Raw genomic sequence first — 17,152 nt, forward strand, 5'->3', positions numbered from 1 at the left:
ATTATAATAAATACATTATCTATGAAAATAAAAAATCTTAATTTTTGTCTCAAAACCATTGTGATGTCTGATGTGTGTTGTGGTTTATGGTGTAAACCGTTGGTGTCTGGACATTGACCGAACACGTGCAGCATCGTTTCTGGAGACATTTCACAAATAAAGCAGTCAACCCAAATGTCCTTTTTAAATCTAAGAAGATTAATGACTTGTAAAATAATATCTATGTAACATTTTAAAAGAAACTTCCCTTATTTACCTGTTCCATACATGCAAAATAACAAAATGGTTGCTCTGTTGTTAACAAGAAATATTTTGCATCCACAAGGTGGCGCTTCATGCTTGAGCAAATCATACCAAAAGTAAAGGAGGTCAGGACACACAAGACACATCCTGTAGAACACAACTCATTCCCTATAACAGGCTACTCAGGTAAGAACCACAACAATATCACAACTTTGGCCTTTGGAAGCAGAAACTTACAGACAGAAAACTCATTAAAACTGTATCATTCATTGACAGACAATGTTGCATCAACACTGGAACTCTTGTGTGGATAGGCTACTAACCTTAAAGTGGCAATCTCGAAGATTTTCATTAAAAAAAATGTCTGCTAAGTCACTATCTATCGCCAAATGAGGTAACACAATGGTGATTGAGCCTATGGCCATCTGATGGAAGTATTGCAATATTTAATTTGCAGTATTATGAACTGTGTGTCTGTGTTGACAGAAAAAGGCTGTTGAATACACACAAGAAGTGGAACTATGCACACAATTCTGAAAACTTGAAGCTCATGTATATAGAAATATAATTTTTCTATTCCACTCTCTGAGCACAACTTCCTTGTTTTCACTAAAATAGACATTCTAAATCAACAAATCTTAAGGATTGCCTCTTTAAACAAATTAATTTGTATTATTTTCAAAGTGATATATTATAACAGGGCCATTGCAAATGAAAACAGATGTTTTTTTGTGACAGTGTCTTCGTAAAAAAAACGGAAATGCTTTTGTATCTTACATCATCAACACACCCTTCAAGTATAAATGCATCAGTGCAGTTCAGTTTTCGAACACTGCCGAGATGACAAACTCAGAGGGCACAGAGGAACTCCTTCTGCAGATTCTGTGGGACTGGTTAAGACATCAGAGCTTCCTCACCTCTCCATTTTTCCCTGTTTGCTTCTCTCTGACAGTTTACCTGAGCTGCTGCTTGCCTTACATCTACCTGGATTTGCTCTGTCCCAGACTGACCCTGGTGCAGCGCTTCAAGATCCAGCCTCAAAGCGAGATGACATGGCCAATGGCTTGGAAGTGCTTGCGAAAAATCCTCCACCACCACGTCTGTTTCATTTTCCCCCTTTCTGTTGTGCACTGGTACTGGAGGCCTGTGTCTTTTCCTGCACTGGCACCTGAGATGCTGACTGTTGTTAAGGACGTCCTGGCCTGCCTCCTCCTGTTCGACATGCAGTACTTTGTGTGGCATCTGCTGCATCACAAAGTGCCCTGGCTCTACCATTTCTTCCACAAGGAGCACCACCTCTACACGGCCACCTTCTCCCTGACAACAGAAAACACTGGTGTCTGGGAGATGCTGAGCCTCGCTTCCTTCGCAGCCCTGAACCCTGCACTCCTGGACTGCCATCCACTCACCGAGATGCTCTTCTTTGTCACAAACATTTATTTGTCAGTGGAGGCACACTCTGGCTATGAATTCCCCTGGTCTCCATGTAGACTGGTGCCCTTCGGCCTCTACGGAGGAGCTCGGCATCATGACCTCCACCACCTCAAATTTAAAGTAAACTACGCGCCGTACTTCACCCACTGGGACAGACTTCTTGGCACACTGCAAGGAGCACAGAGGAAGTTAAGGAACACTTTAAAGAGGTCATGATTATCAGAATATGTGAAGGACATTTTATTTATGCTATTAACCTGCAAGAAAAGCTACTAATGAAGACGACTGACTTTGATTTAACTTTGATGCTGACATTTTTAAAGTTCAGCCTTTTCATTCATCTTTTTTTCACACAAACAAATGTTTTTATGTTTTTATTATTTTATTAATATATATTAATATTGAAGTTGCTGTATAATTTCTTTCCATTTTGTCAGTTGTATTTTTTGCGACCACTATTTAGTGATTAATTTCAAAGCAGTCACTCATTATATTCTCAACTCATCTGTATGGTTGTATATCCCTTCATTCATTTCCACCCAAAAATAAACAAATAAATAAATCATTAAATAAATAAATCATTAAATGAAGCAAAAATAATATTAAAAATAAAGAAATGTATAAAGAAAAGAATACAGAAATAAATAAGTTTGGTAATTGATACAAACAAATGAAAAAATAGATAAATAGTAAATGTAAAAATAAATACATACATTTTAAAATTAATAAAATAATACATAAATATCTAAAAGGGAAGGATCAACAGAGGAATAAATAAATAAGGGAATTAATACATTATTATATCACATTTTATCAATTCATTAATTAATTAATGCATACATTATTTTTACTATTATCTTTGCTGCATTTAAAGATATATTTATTTATTTATTTATTCATTTATTTTTTATTTTGGCAGGTTCCGCAGTACTCCCTTCACTCAAAATTCTTCCCATGTGCTATCATTTTCTTATAATTTATATAAAATAGACATATGTTTAACAGAAATTCCTTGGCATTGAAAAGGAGATGATGATGTGGAGCTGCTGTAAAAATAACACTGATGTGTCTCATATGATCTCAACAATGTCTCAATAAAAAGAATCCACAAAAAGTTATGTTAGAAACTGTGTCTGGATATCTTTACAGATGAAAAACATGATCCTTTAAAAGCAGCACAGCCTGATGTTAAAAGCGAATGAGGGCACATTGGTGCCAATGTCGCAATTTTGGGCCAAATGAAGAGAAATGAAAGTGGACAGGCTGATCAGCAGACCCCGAAATAACCAGACGGGCTTCCTTCCTCATGGATTTATGGGACGGGAACATGAATCTGATGTGTTTAGATGGTTTTATGTGATTGCTGTATGGGTGTTTTATATGGATATAGTTGAAATGACAAATGAATGAATGATTAAATGCAATCTCATTTACATTTAAAGGCCCCACACTTTTATTAAGTGGATCTCTGCTCAGGTTGTACTTGGGTGGAGGTATGCTGGGAATTACGTGAGATCAACAAACTCTACAAACCCAAAAATATTAATAATTATAAAGTTTAACATCAAACGTTGAACATCTCCAACCTCACAGGTTAAAAGGTCAGTTCACCCACATTACCAAAGAAAATCACAAGTTCTCCTTTCTAGTGGTATCTTGTATTGTTTTTGGTTTCATGCGCTTTTACACAGGCTGCAAAGTTTCAAGGGTTGAAAGATTTTATTTGTCACATAAAACAGTAATATACATATGCAATGTACTGCAGTGTGGCATACTCATTAAGGCTATAGTGTGAAAAATAAGAATTAGAAAAAATAAACAATTAGAAATATATGTAATTAGAATTACCGCCTCGGGGATGTATGCCTTCGCCAACCCGTCAAGCTGCATTTTACATCTGTGTCTGGTCAAAATGTCATCCCTTCATCATTTTATCCTATTAGACATGTGTGTGAAATTGTCATAATTAGCATATGAATTCTTGAGTTATGGCCAAAAACGTGTTTTGTGAGGTCACAATGACCTTGACCTTTGACCACCAAAATCGAATCAGGTCATCCTTGAGTCCAAGTGGACGATTGTGCCAAATTGAAAGAAATTTGCTCAAGGCGTTCCGAAGATATCACAAGAATGAGATGGACGTGAGGTCACAGTGACCTTGACCTCTGACCTTTGACCACCAAAATCAAATCAGTTCATCCTTGATTCCAAGTGGACGTTTTGCCAAATTTGAAGAAATTTGCTTAAGGTTCCTGAGATATCGCTTTCATGAGAATGGGACAGACGTAAGGCCACAGTGACCTTGACCTTTGATCACCAAAATTGAATCACTTCATCCTTGAGTCCAGACCTGCCCAGGGTGTACTTCGTTCAATGTCAGCTGGGATCGGTCCCCCCCCCTCACCACCACCCCGCAACCCTGAATAGGATGAGCAGTTAAAGATAATGGATGGATAGATGGATCCTTGAGTCAAAGTGGACGTTTGTGCCAAATTTGAAGGAATTACCTCAAGGCGTAGCTGAGATATCGCAAAATTGGGACGAATTTGAGATCACAAGTATGTGCGTCAGGTAATTTGGGTGAACTGGTCCTTTAAGACTCATCAGTAGACAGACAAATAGGAAGCTGATCGGAGGAAAACCCCTGAGTTACCAAACTTCCTGTTCAAAACCTGTGCTGTCAAATTGATAGTAACCTCACTGTTGATTTCTTTATTACACATTCTCAAAATGTTTCTACGGTGACAAACCCTTTCAATACAATCTCAAACTTCAATATATGTTTTTGTTTTTTTGTTGTTTTTACAAAATGTTTACATAAAGCAATATTCAACTACAGGCTTTTTTTGATCAGTTTTCCCGATCCCAACTTCTTGTCAGTGTCGACTACTTAGTCACATTTTACAGAATGTGGAACTTGAATTGAGCAACTAAACCACTAAAAATAAAAGGGAAAGTGCACTTGATAATACTCTCGTTTATCACGTCACCACTTTACTGAACTGAAAGAGATTTATTGTTTCAGGCAGTCATCAATTTCATTCTATTTTTTGGTATTATTATGGGGTGCAGTATTGTTACTTTGTTACAAAATAAGTGCGTAAAATAGTGGTAACACTACAGATACATACTGTATTTCAAAGTACTTATAAAGATCTTACAGTTGGCCTATATTTTAGTTTAGAATTACCATATTTACGAAATCTGTTTTTAAAAGTGGAACTTTATCAAATAACTAAATAAAATGACTAGAGTAGAGTTAGTGCAACATGTCTAGGAAAAGGGCAGTAAAAGTTTAAGTTTTTAGAAATGAAGACGTACTGTGGTGTTCTGGTTTTAAAGGGGAACTGCGCCCATTTTCAAAATTCATACGTTATTCCTATGGTCTACGACAGTTCAAAAACTGTTAGTAAACATGAACAACTCTCTCCAAAATCCAAAAACTAGAGTGCTAAAACTAAAACTTGTGATGTCATAGGGTATAAAGTGTGAAACTACTCCATGGACGATGAATAGGGAGAGATGTTATAGATGACACTGAGAACACCGAATGATCTGAGTATATGGGGACATTTTCTGTTTCATAACTGACAACACCACAATAGAATAAAGCTCATTTGGGTATAAAAAAGAAAAACATTCTTCGGGTGCACAAAATCAGCCTCCCATTCATTGTTTATGGAGGAGCTCCAGACTTTATACCCGATGACATCACAAGTTTGAGACTTACTTCTCTGGTTTCTGGCTTTGAGAGAGAGGAGCTCATGTTCACACATATTGATTGGATTTTCCTAGAGCATGGAAATAACATAGTGGAATTTTTATTTTGGGTGGTGTTCCCCTTTAAGATTCGGGAAGGACAGCTGAACAGAAAAACCTGCTGTCTACGAGCATTAGACAATCAAGACTAGACCAGTCCCAACATATATAAGGAAGTTTATTGCATAATATACAAGCTGTGGCACAAATGACACATAGACTTTCTCTAGCCTCTCCAGGATCATCATATCAACACAAGGATAAAATCTATTTAGAAATGTTCACACCCAAAACTAGAAGGAAATAGTGGCAGAAAACCTCTCAATTCATTATTTAATAAACTGGAAAGCAGATAACAGTGATTCCTCCCATTGTAGATCACAGTAGGCTGCCAACATTTAACATTAAATTCAGCTTTTACAAAGTTCAAGTACAGACAGAAAGACTCACAATAGACACATAACATCATCTTAATCTGTTTGTCCTATCATGTAACCATCTCCACTGGTTTCGAACTAGTAATTCAAACAGTAGACAGCAATGCAAACATTAAAAAAGTGCTCACGATAGACACGCTCAAGCAGGAGGATTAAGTCAAGATAATATTTGTACCACACTCTCTGCTTTGCCTCTTTTGCCTTTATCTTCTAGGATTTGGACCAAGTTCTTTGAGGCCTCTCTGCCCTGCTTCTCCACCCAGATCTTTAGCAGTTCGAGTGTCTGCTCCTGACTATTACCAGGGTGGTTCAGTTCACAAGACTCAATAGTGGGGATTGGTATAAGGCTGCGCATCGCTACTTCGCGCATATCCCTCCAACCAATCGCTTCTGCAATGTCAGTCATGTGAGACTGGAGATCCACAACTGGAACTAATTCTGAAAGACAGGAAAAGTGGGGATCAATGCACCGAAGCACAACACACGTCATCAAAACTTTACTGATCTTGCAGGGGCAAAAAAAAAAAGACAGGCAGACTCAAAAGAGCTTTGTTTAAGTGTCATTAAAAAGAGTCAAAATCACGACACCACCAGACCTCTAACTCGCTGCTCACATCTTCAGTGTTTCCAGTGATTCATATCGGTCTGGTGTGGTGCTAAGTCACAGCGGTTAGAAATAGGATATGTCCTGGTTCTGTTGGACTCCTTGGTGTTTTCAGTTGTTTTCATTTTTAGGGCTTCCTTATTATTTGAATTATGTCCACCCTAAACATTTATACTGTTTCCTGTGAGGGGTCAGGTTTTGTCCTTGGCTGCGGTCGAAAAGTCAAAAAATTACGTCCTAACGCCTTTTCCGAACCACTTTTCCCTGACCTCGATGGAAAACGTCATGAGGTCAAGGAAAGGTGTGAAGAAGAATTCATGAGGACTTAGGAAAAGACAACCGCGGCGTTAAGAGAATCCGACTGCACTTACACTAGGCTCTGTAATGATGACGCGATAGCGGTGGGTGTTATTGACGTGGGTCTGCCGTGGTGAAATGATATGACCTAACGTGGACAACCGGTGAAAAAGTATTACTTCATTACCAAGGTTGGAACTGAAATAAAAAAGGAATAGCCTATAAGCTACCAATCACACAAGTTTATATGATAAATATTGAGTTATTTTTTTGAGTTATGGAGAAGGTGTAGAACCATTAAATGTATATTACTTCCTACTTCTTTTAGGACGTCATATTTATTTATGTTGATTATTTGTTTGCTATATGTTTACTGTACTTTTTATTTGTTATTCTTGTTTTGTTTTTTACTTATTTGTTACTTGTTCGAAAAACAAATAAATAGATATTAAATTAAATTAAATTAAATGGTTGTCACAGTTCACTCATATTTATCAACATGAATCCCAATTAGTATATGACTGTATGAAAATATTATGCAAGACAGGCATATCGTTTGTTTTCATGAACGGCAGAATGGTGCGCCACTTTAAAAGTTGCGGCCGCAAGGAATTATGGGGCGGCATTATCTCCTTTCCTTTGGTAACGGATGGTCCAGTGTATCCTATGCTAAAGGAGATAAGAAAGGAAGCATTGAAGCACCTTTCCTTAGCATTTAGATAATTCAAACAGCTCTCATCAAGGCTGCTACTTAGATACTCTGTTAGGAACCTTCCTAAGCAGAAAAGGCTTTTTGACCGAAGCCCAGGAGTGTTTCCCTCCTAATTCCAGTTTCCTGCCCACTCTAGCTGAGCCTCGTCTAGTGCTCCTGTATCTATTTTAATGTTCCTAGTTTGAGAATAAATAGTTTATTCTTTAGTTCCTGTCTCCTGCCTGTTATGGAGGATGGACCTGCCAAAATCCAAAACAAATGAGTAAATAAATAAATGCCTCGATACATAAATAAATGTATTTGAATGCAACAAAAATAATATTAAAAGTAAATGTAGCCATTCATTAATTGATAAATGTGACATAAATTGATATTTCTGTTTTAATTTGCTTCTCTATTTATTTACCTTTCTATCAATTCCCTTATTTGTTTACTCTTCTGTTTATCTTTCCCTTTTATTTATTTATTTATGTATTTATTTTTATTAATTTTTATACATACTTATTTATTTTTGCATTTATATATTATTATTATATATTATTTTATATTTATTTTGAAGTGTGTATATTTATTTATTTATGCACGATTTTCCCTTTGCATTTCACTCCTTATTTATTTCTCCAAACGTATTTATTTCTGTATTCTTTTCTTTATACATTTCTGCCTCATTATGCAAATGAGGGGGCTGTCACTCAAAGTGCGTCATCATGGGGTCAGGGTGCATGACTATATGTTAGTTAGCTAAACAGGTTCTGCTTCTGCTTATGTCACATTTTATCAATTAATTAATGGCTATATTTATTTTTAATATTATTTTTGCTACATTTATTAAGTCATTTATTCATTTATTTTTGGCAGGTTCCGTCCTCCATAGCCTGTTGCTGTTTCTGCATTTTGGTCCACCTGATTGCTTCAAACATGACAGGATATGTCCCTCACTACTGATTAGAGCCGAAATAATTTTTCATGCAAAAATGGATGGCAGAAAATGCTGTTTTCAGCCTCTCAACTATGGAGATTTCCTGCTGTGCTCTGTTTTATATCATATTAAACTGAATATCCCTGAGTTTTGGACAAAACAATACATTCAATGGAATCGCCTTGGGCTTTAGCAGATTGTATTTTACACTGTCTAATTACATTTTATAGACGGTAATAATTGGCAGATTAATCGATAATGAAAATAATCGTTAGTTGCAGCCCAACTACTGATTGGTTAGGACAAAATAAAAAAAAAATACAACCCTCCCAAACAGAAGTCGTCTAACATAAACACAATATCAGACCGAATAATGACATGTCATTATCAATCGATCAGCTATTTAATCCAACAAGCTCAAAGTATACAGACATAGCGATTAAAGCTCTAATATTGCATCAATAAAGAATGTGTTTTGGGGCTTTTCTTACCTTTAAGAGGCTGCCTCTCCTGTGAAACAGAAGTAAAATGAATGTTAATAAACAAATTACAACTCCACAGCGATAAAATAACAAACTGCTTACACAAGCTTTACAAGTATGTCACACCACAATAGCACTGACACAGAGCAAACACACCAACATGGACACCAAAGGTTTCAGACAACTAACCTGCATCTCCCATAGAAAGGGGCAGCTTTGCAACATTAGAGGAAGGGCAACATTAGACGAGACAGAAGAGCGTTTATCATACGTGCACATATTATGCACAAGTGCAAGTGAGATAAAACAGGTGAAAGGCCAAACATCTTGCAACTGGTCAGAGAGTTATAAATGGACTTCACACTGGAGAATAACTTACCACATCATTTGGCTGTGAGGCTAGGCTGTGTTCTCTGCGTCTCTTCTCTTATGAGATAAATTACAAAAAAAACAAGACACCCAAACATATTATTAACAACATACAAAAAACAGGGATTAAATCTGTTTCTTGAATTGACTGTGAACTGAACCTCTGGAATTATTGCTGTCCTTTCCTATTTTTATTGAGAAACATATGAGGTTCTAGTGCCCTCTGCTGGTCCCATTACATATATATACTCACCGTCGCGTCTCCTTTTCCACAAAAATGCAAGAACAAGTCCGATGAGAAATAGAATTGCAGTTACAGCTACAAGTATGCCGGCTATTGCGCCATCGTTAAGTCCCCCTGAAAGACAAAGACAATACATTTTTGTCATAAACAAAAGTATGCCATTTCTGTTTATAAATTACACGGCAATAATATACAAATTGAAACCACCATAATGCAATAATGCTAAACTAAACCATACCTTCAATTTTGTCATTGCAGACTGTGTTAGTCCTGGCTGTACAGGCTTTTTTGATGCCCACATCACCGCATCTTGAACCAAAAGAAAATCAAGTATGTATGAGTGACAAAAATTAACATCATTTTCATAAAACAAAATAATATCTGCTAGCAGTCTATGAGGACAGGTCAATAAACACACTGTGATACTGTTTGTAAAAAAATGTTTCTTCTAGTTTAGAGATATTTGTAGGAGCAGAACTTACTCTTCGCATGGGGCGCAAGTTATACAGATTTCTTCACTGTCGCAATAGTGACCCTTTTTACATCGACACTTAGTGTCCGCGTCAGGTTTACAGGGTTCGTCCACCTCTAGACCGGCTGAAAGGACAGCAAAACCACACAACTGACATTACAGAACTGTATTTTTTCTTTAAGAAAAATAAATAAATAAAAGAAACGGTGATGTCCCATTATGTCTATACCACTGATTTGTGAGCAGGATCTGCAGGGGTCACAGGATATCTGTTTAGTAGGGTGACTGCTGTACTGGCCTGAGTCACAGGTCTTGCATTCTCCATATGTTTGACTCTTGGTGCAGTGCGACTTCAGGTGCAGACCTACAGTATGGAGACACATGAGCCAGAGGCAGAAGAATATGTTTTCAGTTTGGGCCAGCCTATGATTTGTACACCCACACAGACAGCTACATGCAAACATGTTCTAAAAGTCAGTATTGTACCATCTTTCCTGACAAAACCAACAGTAACAGTTTGAAATATCCATATTTATCAATATCTTTACATTTAATGTTAACTTTCTGCAGTGGCTAAAGGTTTTGCGTGATAGGCCTGTGTTCAACAACACAAAAGTTCCACTCACTTGTATGTATGCTGAACAAAAAACTAATACAGATCTACCTCACAGGTTGAGCTTACAAGTAAAGCGGCTGGGACTTATTGTGTCAATAAGTCCCCGCCCAGGGGCCTCAGACCATGACATATGCAGCAGATACTTTGTGGTAATTTCATTGGTAATACACACTAAAGCACAACTGGGCATACTTCTATTACATTTTCTTGTGGCCCTGTCATGTCATTATTTTTTTTCAGCATCTTAAAGGAGAACACCACCCACATGAAAAATTCCAATATGTTTAAATATTTTCATGGCCTGGTAAAGTTCAATCAAAGTTAGTGAACATGAGCTACGCTCTCTCAAAGCCAGAAACCAGAGAAGTAGGTCTCAAACTTGTGATGTCATAGGCTATAAAGTCTGGAGCTGCTCCATAGACAATGAATGGGAGGCTGATTTTATGGACCCACACAATGTTTGTTTTCTTTTTTTTTTATACCCAAATGAGCTTTATTCTATTGTAGTGTTGTCAGTTATAAAAAGAGAAAATGTTCCCATATGCTCAGAACATTCCCCTGGGTGCTCTCGGTGTCATCTAGAACATCTCTCCCCATTCATTGTCTATGGAGCACCTAAATAAGGAATCGGCAGGCTGGAGGGAGATCACCTGAAAGTTTACATAGGCTACTGTTTTGTATGTAATTTTCAGTAAATATCACACTGTATAACCTGTTTTCTGTTATAAAAACACAAACATTGGAAGATAGCCAGCATTAGTCTACTCAACCATCTTTTAAGTGGCTACATCTCTAGTCCGATCTTGACCGCACAGCTGATAGGTACATGTTTTGTTTACATGACGTAAGAGAAATTGCATATTTAACGGTGTGTTGACGGAGAGCGTCCAAAGTTATTTGGCTATAAGTAAATAAAAAGACCACAAATATAACTTCTTATCTTTTTGGTTTCTTATTCTGTCAATAAGAAGACACAACAAGGTCGATATTATTCATCATTAGAATAAATTATTAGTTCTGCATTCTTCTAAAACAATAAAGATGCATTTCTAGTAGGGGTGTAACGATTCATCTACTACATCGATGTATCAATTTATATTCCTACGATACAACTACATCGATAGGTACTCGGTAAGTTGTCCTTCACAGGAGACGTATATCGATATAAAATCGATTTGAAACGCAAAAATCGATTGTATGGATACTAAGGATTTACACCTTGTATTTAAGGACGACTAACGTTATATGAACGTGTTTTTTAGCACTTGTATTAATTATTTTGTTAAATATTGCTTGTATCTTGAGAACTGAATCAGCAGGTCCTGCAGTTGCACTTTTTATTATTTTCTAATAAAAGGTGTATGTATTTGCCATTAATCGTTGTTTACTTGTTTATATCCATAATCAATTTATCCCTGATTCCCTTACAAGAAAAACTGTGAGTAATCCTGACCTGCACTGTCCAGTATCCAGCTATTTATTTCACAGTCACACTGATTGAATTTTTGGCAAAAAAAAATTCTGTATCGATTTCTAATCATTGAATCGTATCGTATCGTATCGCTCTAGATGAGCCAAATATCATCCCGAATCGTATCTGAACCATGGAAATCGTATCGTTGTAAAAACCGTATCATTACACTCCTAATTTCTAGTGGGTTCGGTGAGCCCCCTGCACCAACGCAAACTGCGCCTGTGGGAGCAGCCACACTTTATTACCTGACATCACAAATCTGAGTTTTGCCACTCTAGTTTTTGGATTTGGGAGAAAGATGTTCATGTTTACTAATATTTTTTGGGCTGTCTTAGACCATAGGAATAACACGTATGAATTTTGAAAATGGGCGTAGTTCCCCTTTAAAGTCCGTGTAAAGCAAAAATAAATATGCATTCTGGGTTTGTCACATCACAGAAAAATGTGTTACTAACCACCCAGCCAAATTTGAATGATTAAAAAAATCACCAAGTAGATATTGCTTTTGTGGTCCTGGTAGTCTCAAAGACATGCGTGGCCCTGGTACTCCATACTGACTATTAATTTTTTGTTTAGTTAGTTTAGAGAAAAAGAATAAATATACATAGGACATGGGATGAATTACAATCATGAAAATACAATACAAAACAATGATGAAAATGACTATGCCTATAGTGGGACTTGAACCCACGATCATGGCAAAAAGTGACTCTCCCTCTACTGACTGAGCTAACCAACATAATCTTTACCACACTCCTATGTTTGTATTTTGTCTTTCAAAAACCCTGTTTGTGAAGATGGGTGGAGTTATGTTAGGGATGGCTCCAGTGCGTCATCGAGCCATGATTTCAGCCCCGCCTAAAAAATCCTGAAAACAGTTTAACAGTATAACTCCACAATCCAGTACTACAACGTTCACAGTCTTTGCACGTTTTCAGTAATTATTTTCCAACATTTATAATGTGTTTAGAAACAAAACTCTGAATTTCCTTTAAGTTAATATTATGCTTACACAGTGCATATTCTTGCACTATATAATTATTTGTCAATCACATTTAACCAAAATTACTTCATCATTTTGCTGCCCTCTTTATTAAAGAAGCAGCTAAACCTGTAAACTGATTCAGGTTCACTAACACATGATGTATCTATAACCACTGATGACACTCACCAGCTGCACACAGACAACAGGTCAGTCCTTCATGCTGGTACGTCCCATCTACACACTGACTTCCGTTCTTCAAGTCAGCGGCTGAAGAGGAACTGCAGATAGAGACAAAACGAAAGTGAAAGTCAAAAGTGAAAGTAAGTTTTACAGCTCAATGTTAGACCTTTTAGCCCTAAAACCACACCCTGTCGTCTAACATGATACCTATCCTCAAACCTAACCTATATCTAAACATTAGAAGCCTTATAATCATACTTTAACCTAAAACAAAGCGGTTAACCCAGAGACCACGGAGACAGACAGCTCATGTGAGCTCAACAGACTTTGTCATAGTCAACACGTGTATTACACAGTGTATTAACTTACCCTGATACCAGGAGGCAGAGCAACACGGTGAAGGCGGTGAACCACACAGGAAACTTGCTTGAGTCGGATGCCATCATCATGGTGTGACTTTATGAAGTGATAGTAGCTGACTGGTGTCATACAGGACTCGCCCTGCTGCCTTTAAGACGGAGGAGGAGGAAGAGGAGGGGACTCGAGGTAGTGATGTGAAGGTCGCGAACGAGCTGGTTCAAAGAGCCGACTCTTTTAAGTGAACAATAAGAGCCGGCTCCCGACCGAGAGCCAGTTTTTTCTTTTCTTTTTTTTTTATTTATTCAAGGCAGAATGATCGGATGATCTCCGCGCCATGGGCACTCCATGCACCGACTGTGACTGAATGTTGTGTTAATGATGTCCGTGTGACCAATCAGTTGAGGTTCAGGTTCAGGTTCAGGTTCAGGTTCAGGTGACTTTATTTGTAACTGTAGGTAGATTTGTTTTGCAGCAAAAAAAAGAGGATGGCATCCATATTGACAATAAGGTAGAGCACAGACAAGTAACAGACACACCAATAACATGACAAAGAGTACTCAAAGGCTTACTGGGATCAGGACCCAGCAAAAAGAAGAAGGCCACAAGAACAATATAAAAAAACACTGAAATATCAGGACAAAAAAGACAATAAAATGAGAAAAGGGATAAACTTTCCATAAATATGTGCAAGAGCTGCTAGGACTTATTTAAATGAACAATTGGAACAAAGCTGTTCCTGTAGCGCTTTGTTCTACACCTTGGGAGCCTAAACCTCTAGCCAGATGGGAGAAGCTGGAACTCACCAGACAGAGGATGAGAGTCATCGTGTGAGATGTAGCTGGCTATCCGCTGTAACTGCCTGGTTTACAGGGACTCTAGGTGATGACAGACAAGGATCATACCATCAAGCAGGGAGGGGCGGGAGTGTGCCGTGCGCTGAATGGTCTACAGGTACAGAGCAGAAGGGAGAGGAGGAGAGAAAGAGAGAGAGAGAGGAGCGTGGTGCACGAATAGCAGACGAGATGAGTGACAGTCGGAAACGAAGCAGCATGTAAGATGATGGTATTCAGGAAATTATAAGGTTTAGTATAATTATATTGAATAATTTAAGTGATATATGTGCACACATACTAATCATAGGTCAAAACAGCGCTAAATTTGGCTGAATTATAAAAGGCAGAAGTGGTAAAATGAAGAGCCGTTTGGCAGCCGAAAGAGCCGGCTCTTCTTGGTGAGCTGAGCCAAATGATCTGGCTCACTAAAAAGAGCCGAAATTCCCATCACTAGTTCTTGGTGGAGGAGGAGACTCATGGGGAAGTTTAGCTTTCTCAGTTTCTGAAATCAATAGACAATAGACAACGAGTTGTTCATTTTCCTGTTCCGGTCTGTTTACAATAAAGCCTGTTCATAAAACAAAATCAAACAGTTATATATATGTTTTTGTAGGCCTACTGTATGTTTCCAAAAACAGTGAGAGAGAGAGAGAGAAGATGAAAACTGTATTAATCCTGAGGGTTAATAGCTGTAATTTTGTTATTGTCGTTGCCATATATACAATCTCTGTGTTTTGGAAACCCCCACATTAACCAAGCCAGTGGTTAAAAGCAGCAGGGCCATATAGCCAGGACTTTTCAAACACACCTCTCGGAAAATATTAACCAAAAAGAAGGTCTCTGCATTTTTAATATTTTATTTATTCAGTTAGCTGTTCATTTATACTTACTGTAAATTTGATATACCAGCATGACAGTGTAATTGTTTCAAAGCCCTCTCCATGCTGCTACCCTTGTGAAAAAAGTAGTAGGCTATACCTCAAGTTTTTGGTTGTTATATAGTGCAAGAATATGCACTGTGTGAACATAATATTAACTTAAAGGCCGTGTAAGAGAAATTCAAAGTTTTGTTTCTAAACACATTATAAATGTTGGAAAATAATTACTGAAAACATGTGCAAAGACTGTGAACGTTTTAGTACTGGATTGTGAAGTATACTTAAGTAAAGTTCAAGTATATTTCCCAGAAGTATACTTTATAATTCAGATGTCAAAGCAGCAAAGCGCAGATACAGAGGTACATGTGTACAAAAAGATTATAAAACAATAAATAGAAATACAGAATATACATAGTAAATTAACATTTTGAATGGACAAAGCGTGTACCATCCGTCAATAAAAAAATGTAGTGTAAAATAAATAGATGTAATGCAGAAGTGTATAGGTACACTGTTAGTTTAATAGTTATATACTTGTAGCCCACTTTTTAGTTTATGAAAGTACACTTTGTATACTTTAACTTATAGTAATTAGCTCATGATTTCTGTATTACATAAAGAGACTGGCCCCTTTTGCTATATGACCTGATGTTTTGTGATGATAGAAAAATAAATACATTTTTCTCACATGCCTCCACGGTGAATGGAGAATCCAATAACGTAGAAAATTCTTGATGAATTGAAGTAAATTCGTATCAAAACATTCGTTTACAAACTCTCGCACACTTTAATAGGCTACTCTATCAAAAAGTAATCACAACTACAAGCCAAGTATACCTTTCTGTAGGCCTATAAGGCAAGAATACTTAATTATACTTTTCTTAAGTATATCTTGATCAAAAGATTATGCACAAGTATAAGCCAAGTATACTAAGACTTTACTGTATACTTGTCTGTATAAGTCAAGTATACTTAGACTTTTCTTTATACTTGTCTGTATAAGTCAAGTATACTTAGACTTTACTGTATACTTGTCTGTATAAGTCAAGTATACTAAGACTTTACTGTATACTTGTCTGTATAAGTCAAGTATACTTAGACTTTTCTTTATACTTGTCTGTATAAGTCAAGTATACTTAGACTTTACTGTATACTTGTCTGTATAAGTCAAGTATACTTAGACTTTACTGTATACTTGTCTGTATAAGTCAAGTATACTTAGACTTTACTGTATACTTGTCTGTATAAGTCAAGTATACTTAGACTTTTCTTTATACTTGTCTGTATAAGCCAAGTATACTAAGACTTTACTGTATACTTGTCTGTATAAGTCAAGTATACTTAGACTTTTCTTTATACTTGTCGGTATAAGCTAAGTATACTTAAGTATATCTCTGCTAAGTACATAAAAAGTAAACTGAAAGTATACTCTCTTATTCATAAAAAGTGAATGAATAAACTTCCATTTGGTAAGGGTAGGAATATATTTCTATAGGGCAGAAGTCTTTATTTATTATTGCTGTCAACCTAAAAGAAGTAAATTTCAAAACCAGCTTATAAAATAACCACCATGTGTAATTTTTCTAATTGGAGAATGTAAACTTTCTCAATAGTAGCTATGACTCTGGTTCATAGGACTCACACTCTCTCTTTCTCTCTATGGAATAATTTACAGTGCAATGAATGGAAAGCCTGTAACATTTCTATGGGTTGAAGATTGCCTGCTCTCATGCTTCTCTGCTAAACTCAAATTGTGCCACTAGGGGGTATTATTGCTCTTTGTTCTGTAAAATGGCTGTAGGGGTTTGCTCTTGCTGATGAAGGTCCATCAGTAAAATAAAGTATATTTATTGT

General features: G+C 36.9%; 2 protein-coding genes across 2 annotated transcripts; one reads left to right on the top strand and one right to left on the bottom strand.

Annotated features, from left to right (window-relative positions):
* The first annotated feature begins 1,078 nt into the window (after window positions 1-1,078).
* Window positions 1,079-2,262, top strand: ch25h (cholesterol 25-hydroxylase). Its single transcript, XM_037782876.1, has one exon. The coding sequence runs from the start codon at window positions 1,084-1,086 to the stop codon at window positions 1,891-1,893; it is 810 nt and encodes a 269-aa protein (XP_037638804.1). The 5' UTR covers window positions 1,079-1,083; the 3' UTR covers window positions 1,894-2,262.
* A 3,331-nt stretch (window positions 2,263-5,593) lies between these two features.
* On the bottom strand, window positions 5,594-13,783 carry fas (Fas cell surface death receptor). Its single transcript, XM_037783333.1, has 9 exons — window positions 13,597-13,783; window positions 13,234-13,325; window positions 10,202-10,336; window positions 9,983-10,097; window positions 9,739-9,809; window positions 9,510-9,614; window positions 9,267-9,313; window positions 8,897-8,915; window positions 5,594-6,311 (listed from the first exon to the last, which is right to left on the bottom strand). The coding sequence occupies exons 1-9, from the start codon at window positions 13,674-13,676 to the stop codon at window positions 6,031-6,033; spliced, it is 945 nt and encodes a 314-aa protein (XP_037639261.1). The 5' UTR covers window positions 13,677-13,783; the 3' UTR covers window positions 5,594-6,030.
* Window positions 13,784-17,152: the final 3,369 nt, after the last annotated feature.

This window comes from Sebastes umbrosus, chromosome 10 (assembly GCF_015220745.1).
Source record: "Sebastes umbrosus isolate fSebUmb1 chromosome 10, fSebUmb1.pri, whole genome shotgun sequence".
Classification (NCBI taxonomy): Eukaryota; Metazoa; Chordata; class Actinopteri; order Perciformes; family Sebastidae; genus Sebastes; species Sebastes umbrosus.

What these genes read in the sequence shown, in the direction of transcription:
- ch25h (XM_037782876.1), top strand. Translation starts at nt 1,084, where the DNA reads ATGACAAACTCAGAGGGCACAGAGGAACTCCTTCTGCAGATTCTGTGG.
- fas (XM_037783333.1), bottom strand. Translation starts at nt 13,676, where the DNA reads ATGATGATGGCATCCGACTCAAGCAAGTTTCCTGTGTGGTTCACCGCC. An exon ending in ATCCTGCTCACAAATCAGTG is followed by an intron (nt 10,098 to 10,201) that starts GTATAGACATAA and finishes CTGTCCTTTCAG; the next exon opens with CCGGTCTAGAGGTGGACGAA. An exon ending in CTGCAATGACAAAATTGAAG is followed by an intron (nt 9,615 to 9,738) that starts GTATGGTTTAGT and finishes TTTGTCTTTCAG; the next exon opens with GGGGACTTAACGATGGCGCA.